Source organism: Hyperolius riggenbachi, chromosome 3 (genome assembly GCF_040937935.1).
Source record: "Hyperolius riggenbachi isolate aHypRig1 chromosome 3, aHypRig1.pri, whole genome shotgun sequence".
NCBI lineage: Eukaryota > Metazoa > Chordata > Amphibia > Anura > Hyperoliidae > Hyperolius > Hyperolius riggenbachi.
Window position 1 is genome coordinate 99,746,436 of NC_090648.1, and position 20,265 is coordinate 99,766,700.

General features: G+C 44.5%; 1 protein-coding gene across 1 annotated transcript in view; it reads right to left on the bottom strand.

Moving 5' to 3' along the window:
- Positions 1 to 270: 270 nt before the first annotated feature.
- PIWIL2 (piwi like RNA-mediated gene silencing 2) overlaps positions 271 to 20,265 on the bottom strand; it is a 217,451-nt gene continuing 197,456 nt past the window's right edge. The window contains exons 20-23 of the mRNA XM_068274691.1: positions 7,646 to 7,751; positions 3,777 to 4,030; positions 3,576 to 3,683; positions 271 to 680 (exon numbers count right to left, since the gene is read on the bottom strand). Of these exons, the coding sequence (XP_068130792.1) occupies positions 524 to 680; positions 3,576 to 3,683; positions 3,777 to 4,030; positions 7,646 to 7,751 (625 nt within the window). The 3' untranslated portion in view covers positions 271 to 523. The remainder of the gene's footprint in view (positions 681 to 3,575; positions 3,684 to 3,776; positions 4,031 to 7,645; positions 7,752 to 20,265) is intronic.

Sequence of the window (20,265 nt, forward strand, 5' to 3'; positions counted from 1 at the left end):
ATTACATAGCAGATGTCAGAGCCGATTATGAGCGCCTGACTTTCACTGCTGTGAATTCACAGTCCACAGTGTATATTAGAGCACTGGCTGGGAAGGTTTATAAGCTTACCAAGCTACCAAAAACTTTTTATGGAAAGTGAAGCTTCTCTTTTCTGTGTCAATTTCAAGGGAACTTGGCTAGTTCTTAATCACGCCACTGATGTCCACTCTTTTGTACAACAGGATCCACACAGTATTACACATTCCATAGTATAAACCATAACACAGGCATGTCTGTTGGCTTTTAATTTCTAGGTGGTCAGAAACAAGTCTGGAAAGAACTTCAGACGTCTCTTTTCCTCAACAGCAACTAAAACAATGAAAATATTATAAAATAAAATATTATTATAAGCTAAATCAGTTTTGAGAGAGATCTAGCGCATGATCCCTGGGCAGAACAATAAAAAGCAAAAGGGAAGGCTATTCAAAGCAAGGTCATTTGTGTGGGCGATGGGCCAAAAATGACGCCTCCTGTTCCCAACACCTATAAGAAAAATAGTTTATCACAAAGCTGAATGGAGGGCTCGTGGTGTAGGAATTGCCCGGAGAGGAAGGCCAGCTTGTGGGCATATTTGCAGGGTGCTGGCACTCGGATGGTTCCAGGCCAGTTCCAGTACATGTGGCACAATTTGAAGGTCAACCTGCAGAGCAATAACAAGAGAATATTTATTTAGAACAACTGAACTTAATTCTCAATTTAGAAAAACAGAAAATATAATTTGGCATCTTTTCCATTAGCGTGTACAGCTGCTCAAATCCGGAACCAAGAGATACCCAGATAGTTGCTATCCGGATATCTCCCAGTTACCTGGGCAGGGGGTCAGTCTTACCTGTCTGACGTCTTCTTCGTCCGTCCTTTGGCACCTCCCACGATGCGCTCCACGCGTGTCATGTGATTACAAACACTTCCTCCTTCAACCCTGAAGGAGGAAATGTTTGAGATCACGTGACCACCGCTTGGACCGCATCGTGGGAGGCGCCGAGGGACAGACCGAAGAAGACGTCAAACAGGTAAGACTGACCCCCCCCCCCCCCCCCCCGCTAACACCGCACAGGTAACTGGGAGATATCTGCTAAGAACTAGCCGGGTATCTCCCGGTTCCGGATTTGAGCAGCTCTATCAGCGAGCACTAGTCATTTTGGACAGTATAATTGGGGGGTTGTTAAGGGTGCTTAGTGTTAAAGAGTACTCCAAAACTCAAGATCCTGTCAATTACAGGCCCTGTCCAAATGAGGAAGGGGTCACGGAATTAAATACATACCTGTCCTACAGTCTTTGGGGCACAGGAGATGCTTTGCTCCGCTACCCTCCTTAGCAGGTACGGCGGCAGCCATGTTTCTGGTGACTGCCAAAGTTCTTCTGACCTCCGCAGGTCACTAATCAGGCCACGGCTGCCAAGCTGGCAGCGGCCACGGAGGTCGGTGTGGCCGAGTCACAGCGGCCAGTTTAAAAAAACCGCCATGACCCAACTCTGAGGGGAGGCGGAGGGATGGCCTGCCTGGAGGAAAGACATCAGGACAGGTGAATATTTAATCCCGTGACCCCCCATAATCATTTAGACAAAGCATGTCATGACCAGCGTGGTCATGTTTGCCTCTTGTACTCTTTAATGTGGCCACGCCTTAAAGGGAACCAGAGACGTTGGGGGGAAGCTTTTATACATACCTGGGGCTTCCTCCAGCCCCATACGCATGGATCGCTCCCACGCCGCCGTCCTCTGCTGCCTGCATCCGCCGGTATCGGGTCCCGTCATTGCCGCGAGTCGGCCGGCAGACGCGGCCAATTGTCCGCATCACACGGCGCTCCCTCCATATACGTACGCATGAGGCTGCCTACTGCGCAGCCTCATGCGTACGGGTATGGAGGGAGCCCCTGTGATGCGGACAATTGGACGCGTCCACCGGAAGTGACGGGACTCGGTACCGCCGATACAGGAAGCGGAGGATGGCGGCGAGGGAGCGATCTAGGCTTATGGGGCTGGAAGAAGCCCCAGGTATGTATAAAAGCTTGTTCTATATTTTATAACCGTTCCTCTCTGGTTCCCTTTAAAGGGACTCTAAGATGACAAAGTACAAAATTATACATACCTGGGGCTTCCTCCAGCCCCCTCTGGCCTGGTTGCTCCACGCCGCCATCCTAAACCTTCGGGTCCCGCCATTTCGGTCTCCGTCTCGCTCCCGTGGCTAGGAGCATTCTGCGCCTACACAGTAGTACTACGCAAAACGCTTCCAGCCACAGCGAGATGGAGGTGCTCACTGCGCATGCCAACTGGCCGAAATGACAGGACCCGTTACCAAAGATGCAGAAGGCTAATGACGGCGGCGTGGGTGAGATCAGGCCGGAGGGGGCTGGAGGAAGCCCCAGGTATGTTTACATTTTTTCAATTTTGTCAGCTCTGGTACACTTAAAGAGAACAACAACAACTCATTTTTCTGATTGTATTCTGAATAATAATCTTACTAATGTGTCACATACACAAACGCATTCCATTTGGCCCCATTATGAAAAAAATATATATATCGAAAACTCTTGAAAAAATAGCTACAGTCTATAAATCAAGAAATTGACCATCTACCCTAAAATTTTTCATATACCGGTAAATTAATCAGAAAAATTGGCCGCTCCCTATCGACTTCCTTATTGATAAAAAAAGGGAAATTCGATCAGATTTCTCTCTCAAAAAAATAAATAAATACATAAATAAAAAAATCGTGAATATGAAAACAAGTCAGAGTTGTCAACAAATAAATAAATAGGCAAACAATTAACATGTCTAAGGTATAATGTATGGGGTGCAACTCTGTTACATATTGCGGCTTGTAGTGTTCTACAGTAAGTCACCATGAGTGAAATTTTCAAAATGGAATGAAATGGTGATAATTTTTGATTGGGTGGACTTGTAGAGTAAGTTATAAGTACTAAAGCAGCATCCGTACTCCCAGGACTGACAGTTCTCTATATTGGTAGTACAATACAGATAACTAAAGGGTACTGAGCACCAAGGAAATAATTTTTCTACAATGACCTACCCATAAAGGAGGTTGGTAATGCTCCTCTAGCCGCCCCACCCGTGTGGAGTGCACCATGCTCCCCAGAGAGTATCCACAGCAACCAACAGTTCTCGCCACAGGCTGTGGACACCCTCCCCCCTTTTCCTCATGAGGTTGTATCTAAACAAGGGAAGCTCAGGCGCGACAGACTTTTTATTTTTTTGCTGCAGAGTAACGCTGTTGAGTTTCAAACGTGACACAGGTGGTGTTTCTGAACGCGGTCATTCGGCTACATGTAACTGCAGCCAAATGGCACTTGTGGCCGGCAGCCGGGCGGCTGAACTGCTCGTCAAACGGGCAGTTAAGCCTTCTGTGGAAAGGAGGACTAAGTGAGGGAGGAAGGGTGGGCACAATTTACACCTCAGGACTGAGAGACTATAAACAGTTGGACAAAGGTTAACTCTCAAGAACATGAAGGTACCTCTAACTGTCAGTGTCATCTTAAAAATAACAAGTAAGCAGGGGTTCATTTTAGGCTGCCTTACCTCTGTAGATGGTCAGGGCTGAGGTTTGCTGTGTTCAAGACACATATATAATGAGTGGGAATGCCACAACCTTGCCTGGCATGGTGGGAGAGCAGAAAGAAATCCACCCTAAGGAACACAGGTGACATAATGTAAATATTACTGCACATAAATGCACAACATTTAAACCGAGATGAAAGAAAAGTGAGAACAGGGGCTCACCAGTCGCGGTTGGTGACGGTGTGGTCCACGACGGTACCTGGAGCAGGAGTGACAAATTCTCCAGACGCGGAACAGTACAGATTGGTGCTGATCCTTTTCTGCACTACGATCACAATCATGCGAGGGGAGTAATCTCCAAAAGTACTGAAGCAGGTCTGTAGCTGCGGAATCTCATAATTCTGCACTGTGTTGAGCTGTCCATCTGACACTCCATCTCGGTACACCACAATCTTTTCTGGCAGTACATGATTTACCTATGCAGGGAGCGTAACAACCTGGCTATCAGTTACACACAGTAATGAGTAGTTATAGAGAACATACTAAGTAAAAGACTAACTACACCAGAATGCCAATTTTACAACAGTCAGATACAGAAAATGACTGAGGCCCCATTAGACATCTACTGGGGGCGACAGCAAGGGGCATTTTACTCATGGATAAGCTGGAGACTACTCCTACCTATCTCCTCTGTGCAAATGAACACTCATGCCTGGGTGATGAAAGCAAACATGATTGTGTCTGTGTAAAACCTCTTTTAGCAGATGGATTACATCAACCAGTCTGACTGCCATGTGAATTGTGCATTCACACCATTGGACTGGGTGAAGAATTTAAGGGAGAATTACGACCATACAACGATCATATTTTTTTCATGTCTGTAGATGTTATCAGACAGAACTGAAAATGCCTACAAGGAATACTTGAGATGGGCTTTTACCTTTAAGAATCTGAGTCCTTTTTTTTTGTACAAAGAAACCTTGCGCAGGTTGGCGTTGTTACATATTGGGGTGGTATAGGTTCATAGATGACATCTTTATGCTCTGGGGGGGACCCAGGGAGTTGTGTGATCAATTTATAGATGTCTCAAATCTTAATCAGATGAACATATTACTAACAAGACATATTTCATCAACAGATGTGGACTTTCTGGACCTGAAAATCAGACTCTCCCGTGAGGGATGTTTAAGCACAGATCTTTATCGTAAAGAAACAGCGGTGAATGCACTGCTACATTATAATAGTGCACATACCAGGTCTTTGAAAAATAACATACCCACTGGCCAATTTCTCAGGTTGAGACGCATATGTTCTAATTCAGATGATTTTGTCACACAGGCTCACGCAATGACCGAGAGGTTTCGGGAAAGAGGCTACCCCCGGAAAGTCATATCCAAAGCTTATGAAAGAGCAAAATCGTCCGAGCGCCCGGATCTACTCCACACGAAAAAACATACTTCTAGGCCTATGGTAAGGCTCAGCACAATCTTCAACAATCAATGGAGAGATGTTTATAAAATTTTGAATAAGACTTGGCCTATCCTATGTTCAGATACAGATATTGCCAAATTTATCAGCCCACACCCCTCTATAACCGCAAGAAGATGTCCAACTCTAAAAGATACACTTTGTTCTAGTCACTACAGACCCACAGGTAATCAACGCACTCCAGGTAGACTCTGTGGCAGCCACCCCTGTGGAAATTGCAACATTTGTGAGTATATGCGACCCTGTAGAGAAGTACAGGATAGGGAGAGAAAAAATACTTATAAAATTCATCAATATATAAATTGCAAGAGCAAAGGAGTGGTGTATGCCATAATATGTCCGTGCAACAAAATATATGTAGGCCAAACAACCAACATGTTGAAAACAAGGATCCAAAAACATTTCTCAACAATTAGGTTGGCCAAAAGAGATCTGGAGGAGGGAAAGGGTCTTACGTCAGTGGCAGCACACTATTATGATACACACAGGGGATCCTATGTAGGGACAAAAATTTGTGGGCTGGAACAAATCAAATTGGGCATAAGAGGTGGTAATTTATCCAAACAGCTTCTCAAGCGAGAGGCCAGATGGATATACCAACTCAATGCCATGTCACCAAATGGTATTAATGAAGAAATCGATTGGTCTGGATTTTTGGGTTAAATCTATATGAATACTAAGGTTCAATGGAAAAGGATATATGTCCTACCTGTCTTGAGAGTGGGGATAGATTTGAAAGAAGGTATAAACATCAGAAATTTCTTTGTCACTGATACCGTGTTTTTTCCTTTTTTCCTTTTTCCACTTCCTCTCCTTCTATTCTCTATGTATAGAGTACACGGGGTTTGAAAACCAGTCAGATGTACTTGGTTCATACCGAGAGACATGTTATGGAGCCATGTGCAGAAACCTGATGGACCCTTTTGTATTCCTGAGCTGCCCCATGGACACAAATACATAAAGAACACTGGACCTTATGGCGAATCCATGACAGGACCTTTGGACTTTGCTGGACTAATACATGAACATGGATTTTGTCAGACATGGGGCCAGTTTTGGCAATGGACTTTTGGGCTGCTTTTGAAAGCCTTAACTTATGGGAATCAGGCGATCTGCGCACGCTCCTAGAGACATTTGGGACTCTATTATTTTGATATATATTGTATTCTCTCATATATAGTTGGTCCCCTTTAAGAGATTTATTATCAGGATATGTATATATGAATAGTATGTTTCTCATTTATGGATGTATACATTTAATGAAACAGTACTATATTTGGGTAACTTAACCGTTTTTCTTTCAATAGGTAGAAGTTTGTTTGGGCTACACAGGGTTTCATCTCTTCTCTTTTCTTTATCTTTCCCCCCCCCCCCCCCCCCCGGTGGATGGATAGAGAGCGATCTATATTTACCTTCCGTGCGCTCCAGCGATGGAACGCTTCTGGGCTGACCACCGCTTCCTCCTTCCTCTGCGCTACGTCACATCCGGTGACGTCATGGGACACGGACGCACCTTCCGACCTCCATTTAAACGCCGGTTTGCGGCGGACACACACGGTTCCTCCTCTCCTTGATAAAGCGGGGTTGCGCCCGCGGAACTAGTGGGGTTGCCTGAGGGGATCTGCCGTCTCTCCAGCTGAACTGCTCACTCTACCCTCACTCGGGCTAAGTATCACTCCTGCATTATTCTCATGCACTTTATCTATGGGTTGTACACTGTCGTATCCTGTGAATTAGCGATCTGCATAAGCTCAACTTATGTTCACTAATATATTGCACTGTAGCACTTTTTTCCACATTGTGGATCATGCTAGTTGATTTAAACACTGTCATCATGTCACTAATATATCCAACTGCTTTATTTGTTTAAGGTGGGTTTTTATTGTTGGGGAGAGTGTTGTTGTTTGTTTTTTGAGCTTATAGGATTTTCACACACTGAACCCGGGTTCATGCAGGATATGGGTCCTATTTAGAACCTATATTACTGCACATTTAGGAGTATTTTGTTATAATATTTGATGAGCCGCTACATATACATACTTGGGTTTTGACCCCAGCACACTCATTAGTTTTCACAAGGGTGCGAACATCAAATTCTACTAGGTTGGCGTTGTTAATCTGAAGTTTTGGACACATTTCTTTTACAAATAGACAAATAACGACACAGGACATAAAAGTAAGCAACAAAGAACCACAACGTTGGTGTAATGGGCCTGTCCCCACTGAAGCCAGTTGAGAGGATGCTGAAAAACTCTTCTTTCATGCATACTCGCTTCTCTTAAAACAGAGCATAACTGCATATGGTCATGTCATACATGTGTCAATACAGCAAGAGCATAATGCAACACTACAGGAAATGTGGGCAGAACTATGTCAAGGTCAAGACTTTGCCCCTTGCTCTGAAGCAATAGGCAAGTGTTCAGAATGGATTTACAAGTCACAGAGTGATTAGTATCTTATCACAGATCAGTGCCCAATGATCCATGACCAAGGCATGTTGTCCTTTCCAGAATGATAACTAATAATTTAAGTGTAGACTGGATTTGCTGTGTATGATTAGTCTAAGATGTAATCATGTTGTGCTACAAGCAGATGTTTCCCACCTCATGGTATTTTTGGAGAGCAGCCACAAGGCACAGCTTCAAGCCATCCATGATCTCCTGGTGAGGCAGCTGAAACACAACTCGGGAGTACCAGTGGGTCAGGCAACTGCAAGTAAAAGATTCAGATCCCAAGCATGAACATAAAGGTGGCTACACACCATACAATTTTTTAAATATCTGTTCAATTTAAGAATTGCAATCAATTTTTCTGACTGATTGTAACATTTCAAAAATATGACCAATGTACCACACACCTATGTTCAATTTTTCCCCCAATTATGATAAAAATGATTGTAAACTCTGAAAAAATTACTAGGGTGTGTATATTAATAAATTGACAATCCAACACACACCATACAATCTTTAGAAAGATTGAAGAAAAATATCTGGCATTCCGTATCGATTAAAATCGAAGAAAATGGGAAATCCGATCGGATTTTTCAGTCGAATGAAAATAAAGCTTTCGATTTTTTCGGGAGAGCCGATCGTTTTTATCGAATTACCGTAAAATCGGATCATTTTATTGTATCGTGTGTGGCCACCTTAAATCCAGTGCAACACACACAACAAAAACATTATAGCGAGAGAAAACATTAAACTCACTTCAACAGGAAGCATCCCTCTGTTCCCCAGTGATCCTTTCACCTGTAAGAAATCCCACTTCTCCCTCAATGTCACCCTCAGATAGGTGTGACCCCCACTCTGCAAGCTTCTGCACAGCTCAGTGGTAATTGGGTAACTGTCCTGTTAATTATGGCAGCTTCAATCACCATCCTATAGGGCAGGTACTTGGAAGAGGCAGCATGTGGCATCTGGGAAGAGGTTGGATCTCCTACAGAGAAGCAGGAGCCTGTGGACCACATTGTCTGGGGAAATGTAATTTTTTTCCCCAATAGGTTTATTTCCTTTATCATGCTTGGAGTCCTGTTTTAATACTCAAAATATATCCTGACCAAGCTAAAATAAAAAAAAGTTTTGAATTAAAACAATACTGAACGTACCAATGTCCAAATTAACCTTAGTTGTAGCAGTAGAGTATTGTTCCGTGATAGCCATCAGCACAAGCAAGTTTTTGAATCAGGATGATACAATTTATTGGCCAACTTCGTCAGACTTCCTTGCTGTTTGCTTACAAGATGTTGGAGCAGACAGCTATATACATGCAAAGTCAAAAGGTATATATATATATATATATATATATATATATATACACACATACATACGGTGGTGTGAAAAACTATTTGCCCGCTTACTGATTTCTTATTCTTTTGCATGTTTGTCACACTTAAATGTTTCTGCTCATCAAAAACCGTTAACTATTAGTCAAAGATAACATAATTGAACACAAAATGCAGTTTTAAATGATAGTTTTTATTATTTATGAGAAAAAAAACTTCAAATCTACATGGCCCTGTGTGAAAAAGTGATTGCCCACCTTGTTAAAAAATAACTTAACTGTGGTTTATCACACCTGAGTTCAATTTCTGTAGTCATCCCCAGGCCTGATTACTGCCACACCTGTTTCAATCAAGAAATCACTTAAATAGGAGCTATCTGACACAGAGAAGTAGACCAAAAGCACCTTAAAAGCTAGACATCATGCCAAGATCCAAAGAAATTCAGGAACAAATGAGAACAAAAGTATTGTAATTGAGATCTATCAGTCTGGTAAAGGTTATAAAGCCATTTCTAAAGCTTTGGGACTCCAGCGAACCACAGTGAGAGCCATTATCCACAAATGGCAAAAACATGGAACAGTGATGAACCTTCCCAGGAGTGGCCGGCCGACCAAAATTACCCAAAAAGCGCAGAGAAAACTCAACCGAGAGGCCACAAAAGACCCCAGGACAACATCTAAAGAACTACAGGCCTCACTTGCCTCAATTAAGGTCAGTGTTCACGACTCCATCATAAGAAAGAGACCGGGCAAAACGGCCTGTATGGCAGAAATCCAAGGCGCAAACCACTTTTAAGCAAAAAGAACATTAAAGAGAATCTGTATTGTTAAAATCGCACAAAAGTAAACATACCAGTGCGTTAGGGGACATCTCCTATTACCCTCTGTCACAATTTCGCCGCTCCCCGCTGCATTAAAAGTAGTCAAAAACAGTTTTAAAAAGTTTGTTTATAAACAAATAAAATGGCCACCAAAACAGGAAGTAGATTGATGTACAATATGTCCACACATAGAAAATACATCCATACACAAGCAGGCTGTATACAGCTTTCCTTTTGAATCTCAAAAGATCATTTGTGTGTTTACCTTCTGTCCCCTTCTTCTCTCATGCACTGAAGTGACAGACTCCCTGCAGACAGCTCTGCCTGTGCCTGTGTTTGTAATTCCTCAGTATGTGTCAGCCAGCTACTTTCACAGCCTAACAGAGGAGGATTTTTATCCAGCTCTCTTCTATCACTGATAAGATAGCAGAGAAGCTGCTGGCTTATGTAAATAAAACACACACTGAAGTGTGCATAGAGGAACAGACCAGCACGGAAGAGTTGGCAGCCTTCCAGACACAGGCCGACAAGTCTGACAGGGGAAAGATACATTGATTTATTACAGAGACCGTGATAGTACAAAGTGCTGCAGTGAGCCAGAACAGATTAGAATAGGTTTAGGAACTTGTAGGATGGTAGAAAAAACGTTGTAATTTTTGTTACAGAGTCACTTTAAGGCTCATCTCAATTTTGCTAAACAACATCTCAATGATTGCCAAGACTTTTGGGAAAATACCTTGTGGACCGACGAGACAAAAGTTGAACTTTTTGGAAGGTGCGTGTCCCGTTACATCTGGCATAGAAGTAACACAGCATTTCAGCAAAAGAACATCATACCAACAGTAAAATATGGTGGTGGTAGTGTGATGGTCTGGGGTTGTTTTGCTGCTTCAGGACCTGGAAGGCTTGCTGTGATAGACGGAACCATGAATTCTACTGTCTACCAAAAAATCCTGAAGCAGAATGTCCGGCCATCTGTTCATAAACTCAAGCTGAAGCGATCTTGGGTGCTGCAGCAGGACAATGACCCAAAACACACCAGCAAATCCACCTCTGAATGGCTGAAGAAAAACAAAATGAAGACTTTGGAGTGGCCTAGTCAAAGTCCTGACCTGAATCCTATTGAGATGTTGTGGCATGACCTTAAAAAGGCGGTTCATGCTAGAAAACCCTCAAATAAAGCTGAATTACAACAATTCTGCAAAGTTGAGTGGGCCAAAATTCCTCCAGAGTGCTGTAAAAGACTTGTTGCAAGTTATCGCAAACACTTGATTGCAGTTATTGCTGCTAAGGATGGCCCAACCAGTTATTAGGTTCAGGGGGCAATTTCTTTTTCACACAGGGCCATGTAGGTTTTGAGTTTTTTTTCTCACTAAATAATAAAAACCATCATTTAAAACTGCATTTTGTGTTCAGTTATGTTATCTTTGACTAATAGTTAAAGGTTTCATGATGAGCAGAAACATTTAAGTGTGACAAACATGCAAAAGAATAAGAAATTAGGAAGGGGGCAAATAGTTTTTCACACCACTGTGTATATATATATATATATATATATATATATATATATAGTACAAGAGCTGTCGAAAAACAAAGAATCAATACTTACCCGGTGTGAGGATCTATGTGGTGATGATGATATGTACGGTAATATGCAGAACATAGCAGCCATATTGTATCTCGTGGAAGCCATATTTTTCTGACTATCATGTGTATGTCTGCTAAAGCCAGTCTGGCTTTGGGGGAAGCTGTGATTGTCTGTATGACAGTATATAGTACATCTGTGTCTGAAGGATGAACTCTTGTGACTAGTAGGAGCAGAAACTGCTAAACTGGTTTGCTAGCCTCTAATTAGGAGATGGCTAATTAGGCCAATAGCAGTCATGTCCCCACCTTTGATCTGCTGTGAAATACTGTCTCAGATGTGTACTATTGTCATCTGGACTGGCTGCAGATCACACCAGCCTGAGCTAGGAATTTACATATGACAACCTGCTGGAATGTTGAAAAAGTCCATTTGATGTGTGTGCCAGGCTACAATTTTACCTGTGGAAATTAGATCTACGGGGAGATGGGAAATCTCTGCAAACTTCAAAGGCTAACAGGAAACTCAGCAAGGATGTGCTGTCACACCTGAGGAAATTGGATTATTCCTGGATCTGGACATTTGAGTGGCCCCTGGCCACAAATCTGGCTATAAAACCTCAGCTAGGAAGATCTAGAGTTGTAGTTCTTTGGAGGGTCTGACCAGAACCGCGTTCTCCTCGCAACAACGCTCAGATCTATATGCTGGTAACGTTTATTCCCATTTTATTTTAAGCAAACTGTCTTGTTGTGCATCCTTGTAACTTTTATATTTGTAATTTTTATCTTTGTTTTTGTTAATCTTTTGTATATATTCTTGTCTGCACTGTTCCACTTTTTAGAACATTAAATATTTAATAAGTTTGACTTCTGCTGTACTAAGCCAACGCTCATAGCCTAGAGAGTCTGCAGTGTAACTTGCGTTACAAGTTCAGTGCCTGATTGTGCCTTGCTACTGTGTGTGTGTGCGCGCGGCGTTCCCGTATTTGGCCTAAAGCGCAAAAGCTGACCCAGATACGGAAACGCGGACTGCGTGCAGGTCACTCGACAGCAGAGTGGAAGTGTCTAGCAACAGCTAGTGGAGGCAGTGAGAAGTGTTCTGAGGGGTCACAGCCTTGTGTTAACTCGAATAAGGCTGCTTCCCCTCTCGATCTGGTCAAACCCGCAGTTGGGAACCGTACCTGCAGGCGTGCTGCGGGGCCGGTTCCTGACACCCGGGACTTCCTCCTGAACCCCATCAGCACGTGCGAGTCCATCGCCATTCTACCGCGGTCTGCTGTTAAGCTGATATCAGCCCCGGTAACTGGCTCAGTCATGGCCTTCTGCGCATGCTGATCAAGGCTGAACGGCAGACTGCGGGAGGACGGCGACGGACACACACTTATGGGGCAGGAGAAAGCCCCGGGTAAGTTTTGATTCTTTGTTTTTCGGCTCCGGTTTCCTTTTAGATGGTATTAGGAAGTAAGGCTGTTGTGTGCAGCTTTACCACCCGGACAGGAACACAATGACCCAGAGTTACTGCAAAGGTGGCCAAGCAGGATACAATAAAAACGATTGGTTGTACAGAAAAATCGAAATGTTTCTTTTAATTTGAGCAAGAAATTTGATTGAATTTCCCGTTTATCATTATGTTGATTAACAGACCTTACCAATTTTTTTTTCAGATTTTACACCTGTATGAGCTTGATCCACAAAACTGTGCTAACTGTTAGCACGGCTTTTCGCACGTTTTAGTGCACTTTCGCATGAAAAACGGGTTTTGCCAGAAAAAGAGGTTATCGCGCACAAAAATTCACATCCGCGTATTAACGCAAATTTTTCACACGTTTACGTTCGCGTGATAACGCAAATTTATTGCGCGAACGCGACCATTAAAGGGAATGTCCAAGCAAAATAAAAAAATGAGTTTTACTTACCTGGGTCTTCTACCAGCCCCATGCAGCCATCCTGTGCCCTCGTAGTCACTCACTGCTGCTCCAGTCCCCCGCTGGCAGCTTGCCGACCTCGGAGGTCGGCGGGACGCATTGCGTACATTTTTACGCATTCCCGCTAGTGCAGGAACATTAACACATACATTTTTACGCATTAGTGGTTCTATGCGTAAATTTTTACGCATTGAACCAGTAATGCGTAAAAATGTATGTGTTAATGTTCCTGCACTAGCGGGAATGCGTAAAAATGTACGCAATGCGTCCGCCGACCTCCGAGGTCGGCAAGCTGCCAGCGGGGGACTGGAGCAGCAGTGAGTGACTACGAGGGCACAGCATGGCTGCATGGGGCTGGTAGAAGACCCAGGTAAGTGAAACTCATTTTTTTATTTTGCTTGGACATTCCCTTTAATGCATGAAAAACGTTAACGCGCAAGAGCAAATTTTTTGCGTGCGATAACAGTTACCACGCAAAATATCACGCCAGGGGCGTCGCTAGCCCTATTTTGGGGTGGCACGTGCCCACAATCTGTCCTGGGGTGCCACGGATGTCCGCCCGGCCGCTCTGTCAGCGGCTCCCTCCAGCCGCCGCAGCGTCACTCAGACCTCAGGATCAGGCGGCGAGCAGGCGACCAATCGTGCGGGCGCTAGGACCCAGCGCCCGCACTGATATGTGGAAGTGACATCACTTCCGCATATCGAGCGGGTGCGTCCGGCGCCCGCTGGTACTGGTCGGGTCGCCGCTGATCCTGAGGTCTGCCAGGTGAGGGGGGAGCAGCGGCGGCTAGAGGGGGGGGCCTCCCTGTCACTCACTCACTACCTAAAGGGCTTCCACTCACTTACTCCCTAAAGGGCCTCCCTGTCACTCACTCACTGCCTAAAGGGGCTCCCTGGCACTCACTCACTCACTCCCTAAAGGGCCTCCCTGTCACTCACTCACTGCCTAAAGGGGCTCCCTGTCACTCACTCACTGCCTAAAGGGGCTCCCTGCCACTCACTCACTCCCTAAAGGGGCTCCCTGGCACTCACTCACTACCTAAAGGGCCTCCATGTCACTCACTCACTCCCTAAAGGGTCTCCCTGTCACTCACTCACTCCCTAAAGGGCCTCCCTGTCACTCACTCCCTAAAGGGCCTCCCTGTCACTCACTCACTCGCTCCCTAAAGGGCCTCCCTGTCACTCACTCACTCCCTAAAGGGCCTCCCTGCCACTCACTCACTCACTCCCTAAAGGGGCTCCCTGTCACTCACTCACTCCCTAAAGGGGCTCCCTGTCACTCACTCACTCCCTAAAGGGCCTCCCTGTCACTCACTCACTCCCTAAAGGGCCTCCCTGTCACTAACTCACTCCCTAAAGGGCCTCCCTGTCACTCACTCACTCCCTAAAGGGCCTCCCTGTCAATTACTCACTCCCGAAAGGGGCTCCCTGGCACTCACTCACTGCCTAAAGGGGCTCCGTCACTCACTCACTGCCTAAAGGGGCTCCCTGTCACTCACTCACTCACTCCCTAAAGGGGCTCCCTGCCACTCACTCCCTAAAGGGGCTCCCTGGCACTCACTCACTCCTTAAAGGAGCTCCCTGTCACTCACTCACTGCCTAAAGGGGCTCCCTGTCACTCACTCACTGCCTGAAGGGGCTCCCTGGCACTCACTCACTGCCTGAAGGGGCTCCCTGGCACTCACTCACTACCTAAAGGGGCTCCCTGGCACTTACTCACTACCTAAAGGGGCTCCCTGTCACTCACTATAGGGGTCCCTGTCACTCACTACCTAACTGGAGGCGCCTGTCACTCACTAGCTAACCTGGGGGTCCCTGTTACTCACTACCTAACTTGGGGGGCTACCATATTAAGGGGGCATTCTGCCTATTTATGTGAAATGCTGTCTATTTATGTGCCTCATGACTGCTGAATTTGTCTTGTTGGGAGCCTTATGATTTGTTGGGGGCCTCAAGATTGCTGAATTTGTCTTGTTGTGGGCCTCATGATTTGTTGGGGGCCTCATGATTGCTGAATTTGTCTTGTTGGGGGCCTCATGATTTGTTGGAGGCCTCATGATTGCTGAATTTGTCTTGTTGGGGGCCTCATGATTTGTTGGGGGCCTCATGATTGCTAAATTTGTCTTGTTGGGGGCCTCATGATTGCTGAATTTGTCTTGTTGGGGGTCACATGATTGCTAACTGCGAGACTATGGGAAAAGCTGAATCCTTATCATATGAGACAATAGCATTAACCCTACTTTTTTAGCTTTTTAAAACAGAAAATAAAACTGGGAGGTTCTAAAAAATTGAATACATTTTTCAGGAGTAGGATGGATGAAATTTGTTTATCTTCACAGTTTATTTTCAACTTGGATTTTCCATAATGTTCATGTATGAGTTCAAACGTTTGTACAGTATTTAGTTTAAATTGCTGTTGCCACTTTGCGATAGATAAGTGACTTTTGGATTGCAGTTTGGGCACTCGGCCTCCAAAAGGTTCGCCACCACTGTCATAATCTAATGTCCCACCATTGCTAGGTTCATGTAAATTTGTCTCCACCCGTTACCACACCTATATTCTGGTCCACGGCCCATTTCGGTGCGGCGCGATAAGCACGCCGCACAACGTGATCCTCATATTTTTGGCACGCTAGCTGCAGTGTGCTGAATTCTGCTGCCTACAGTATGTACAGTATACGCTGTTCTCTAGTGCCTGCACTGTGTGCTGATTTACCTCCAGTGTGTACAGTGTAAGGTGTTACTCTGTGCCTTTACTGATTGTAAACCAGCTATATTGTATGCTGATCCCTGCTACTTTCAGTATGTACAGTATTAGCTGTAAAGCCTGGTACACACATACAATTTTGATTAGCCAATTTTAGCTCTGTTCATAAAATTCATTATCTGTTGGCCCACTTATTGCACGGGGGCGGTAAAATTGGGGGTCAGTGATTGACCAATCAAAATTGTATGTGCGTATACATCTGATCTATGCCTATACTGATTGTAAATTATCTAAATAAAGGACAGGGGGCTCCATCCAATATTTCGATGGGCAGGTCCGTTATCTGTAACTTACACCGCTGCTAAGTTCATGTACATTTGGCCCCACCCATGGCCACGCCCACTCACCTCATGGCCACGCCCATTTTTGCCTCCCCGCCTGGTGCCCACGATCTCCAAGGACCCTAGAACCGCCCCTGTATCACGCAAACCACTTTTCACAGTGTGCGAACAGTTACCACCATTTTGTGAATCAAGCTCCATGTGATATATTGATCAGACATTGGGAAGCCAACCAACAGTGGCAGCAGCAAAGGACGACCTGAGATGACAGAGGACACAGAAGACAGATGGATAGAGCAGGAATGTATGTGCCCGACCAGCCTATTGAGAAGGGACACTGTCTTAGGCATAATTTTCCACTGATTCTGTCAGCATCCACTTGAACAGCGATCTGAGTAATTATCGTGCAGGTTCCAATTTTGCATGTGGCTAACTGTAACAGATCAAACAGATCCGCTACAGACTGACAAGTGTGTGTGGATCCCATAACTCACACAGGATCCGTAAACATGTCCGTTTCTCCGATGCGGAAGCAGTCAGTTTAACCACTTCAACCCAAGGCGGTTTTTACCTTAACGGACAAGAACGATTTTCACCTTTCAGTGCTCATCCCTTTCATTTGCCAATAGCTTAATCACTACTAATCACAATGAAATGATCTATATCTTATTCTTTTTCACCACCAATTGGGCTTTTTGGGGTTGATATTTGTTTTCAGTAATTACTTCATTTTCTATGCATTTTAAAAGGAAATACAAGGAAAAAATGAAAAAATACACTATTTCTCCAATTTCATCCCCTTTGGTTTTAATATAAACACTGCTACTGTACATAAAACCCACACATTTTATTTGCCCATTTGTCCTGGTTATCACAAGATTTTAATTATGTCCCTAGTACAAAGTATGGTGACAAGATATCATTTGGAAATAAAGGTGTATTTTTTTCCCAACTATTTTCACGCGCACGGGGATGCACGTGCACACGCGGGAGCGCCCACGTGCACAGCGGCAGCAGCACTGTCTGACTTATAAAAACGTCCTGGAGCCATTAAGAGGCTCTTGCAGGATGTTTTTATAAGTCAGCATGTCATTAAGTGGTTACTAGTGGGAGCAGGGCCTAAGTCTGATTAAACAAAAAAAAAAAACAAACAAAAAAAAAAAAACACAAAAAGCTTATGATATAATGAATTGTATGTGTAGTATGGGTAATTCATAGAACGTTAGTAACAAAGAAAAGTGTCTCATTTTTATTTTCAGTTATGCATTTTTTTTTCTTTTATATCACTGCATAGTTCTCTAATTTTTGCATTTTACCAACTATACTCTGTATTTTAAACTATGAAACAAAGCAGGGAAGTTCAAAGGCTCATTAGCTCTGCAGTAAAACCTTAAAGAGGTTCTGTGGAGGGTTGAAAAAACAAACAAACTGACACTTACCTGGGTCTTCTATCCCCCCCCCCCCTCCCCGTAGCTGCCATGTCCTGCGCCGTCCTCCTATGATCATCCGTTCCCTGCTGCCGGTCCTGTCCAATTATTCGCCTATCTGGACAAATAGTGCGAGCTCCCGCTCGCGTCTCAGGAAGCCTTCTGCGCAGGCGCAGTACGAGGTTCTCAGGAGACGCGAGTGGGAGCGGCCACAGCCGTGCAGGCACAGTCTACATAGAAGAATAATTAGACCGGGACCGGCAGCGGGGAACGGATGATTGGAGGAAGACGGCGCAGGACATGGCAGCTACAGGGGGGCGATAGTAGACCCAGGTAAGTGTCAGCTTTTTTTCACCCTCCGCAGAATCCCTTCAAAGTAAGTGTAACTGTCAGGCATAAAATCAAAAATCAATTCTTTATTTTTATCTGGTAAACAAGTAATAAGGATGCTAAACAGGCAATCCAAAAGTTAAAATCCCTATTACTTTTCTTGTTGATAAATGATCATTCCCCAGTTTAGCTGACTCTTATTTGGTACATCTGCTGCACAAAGGAAGTTGCAGGGCATGCTGGGTTGTCCTTTTTTGCTTCTCTACTTTCCCCTCAGACCTAACTAATGCAGCCTGATTGGCTGAAGCCTCTTTCCCTCCCATCCCTCTGTTTCTCTCCGATTGGCCAATATTTTTAATGCTGAGACAATGCCCTTTCTATAGTGGAGGGCGGGCAATGCATACCCAATCAGGCAGAGGAGAGTAAGGGAGGAAATGACATCAGGATTTGCTTCAAAATAGCCACAGTTAAAATGGGAAAAGCTAAGAAGGATTTTCTCTCTTTTTTTTTTTTACTGTAGAAAAAAAATCACTAAAATCAAAATGTGGACAGTGCAATACATATGTAAGTAGAACAAGTATTTATCTACTAATATATGTGGGGTGTTTTTTCTGAGATAGTATGGCTGACAGCTCCTCTTTAAACAAACAAGAAACAGTGAGAGACAGGGTGAGATAAGAGAAGCATTTTTGCATAGATAACTACTGAAGTTTCTTAACTCTTCCTGTACTGGAAACAATCAGACTCATATCTGTGCTAACAATAGTCAGCTCTGTCATTGGGGACTTTTGAAGCATTCAAATTTTGATCTTCACGCTTTAAAAAGCTACTTGGTGTGACTTGCTACTTTTTAATTTATTTTTGTAAGTGGAAATTGGGTCAAACGATTTTACTGTGCATTACTGTGAATCTTCCTTTAGGGCCTTTTTCCACTAGCAATCGCAATCACAAATCACAAACGCCAGTGATTGCGATTTTTCATTAATTCTGTTATGCGATTGCGATTTGCGATTTTCATTTGCATTGTATTATCATTGTAAAAATCGCTCCAGCAAGCGATTGCGATTAGCGATTTCCAAATCGAATCACTGTAGTGGAAAATACTTCTCATGCTTTCTATGATAAAGTAACAACCCTAGCGATTTAAAAATCACTAGCGATTTGCGATTTTGCGATTCAGCAATCACAATCGCTCTAGTGGAAAAGGGCCCTCATACTTAAAGGGATACTGTAGGGGGGTCGGGGGAAAATGAGTTGAACTTACCCAGGGCTTCTAATTGTCCCCCGCAGACATCCTGTGCCCGCGCAGCCGCTCACCGATGCTCCGGCCCCGCCTCCGGTTCACTTCTGGAATTTCAGACTTTAAAGTCTGAAAACCACTGCGCCTGCGTTGCCGTGTCCTCGCTCCCGCTGATGTCACCAGGAGCGTACTGCACAGGCCCAGTATGGTCTGTGCCTGCGCAGTACGCTCCTGGTGACATCAGCGAGAACGAGGACACGGCAACACAGGCGCAGTGGTTTTCAGACTTTAAAGTCAGAAATTCCAGAAGTGAGCCGGAGCATCGGTGAGTGGCTGCGCGCGCACAGGATGCCTGCGGGGGACCATTAGAAGCCCAGGGTAACTTCAACTCATTTTCCCCCGACCCCCCCTACAGTATCCCTTTAATCTGGGATTTAAAACTTCAGATAAAACTTGCAGAGCTACAATGGAAAAAGAATTCAGATAGGAACAGAATATGGAGAATATTAGTACGCGAAAATATGCATAAAGCCCATTTAGACAGGAGAGAAGTCAGAAGCAAGGATGGGCTTTTGGGCAATTCAGAGTAGGAAGCTACGCAAAACTGAAATGATAATGACCCGCTGATTAATCAGGTCTGACCACAGGAGGGTAGCGAGTCGTGGAACCCGACCAGCAGTTCACCTATGATGGGGAATGGAGCGCAGACAATCCCGAAGACTTCTGGGTAAGTTAACTCCCCATATCGTGTGGTCACACCTGATTAATCAGCGGATCATTACCATTTCAATTCAGAGCAGCTTCAGTGTTCTCCACAGAATTGTTTTTCCAGCCGGGTGGCATAAAAAAGTAGTCGGATGGGATGTGATGGGGGAAAATGCAGGGGCGATGCTTCTCTGTGCAACTCTGCAACAGCATAGAAAGAGGATGGGGAGGCGAGCCAATGAAAGCCGGGTGCACACCAAAGTTAGCTGGGTGGGGCACCCAGCTAAAAGTACCTGGGAAGAACACTTACCCGAAGGCCCATCCCTGGTCAGAAGACCTGATCAGCACGTTTGTCTTAGGTGT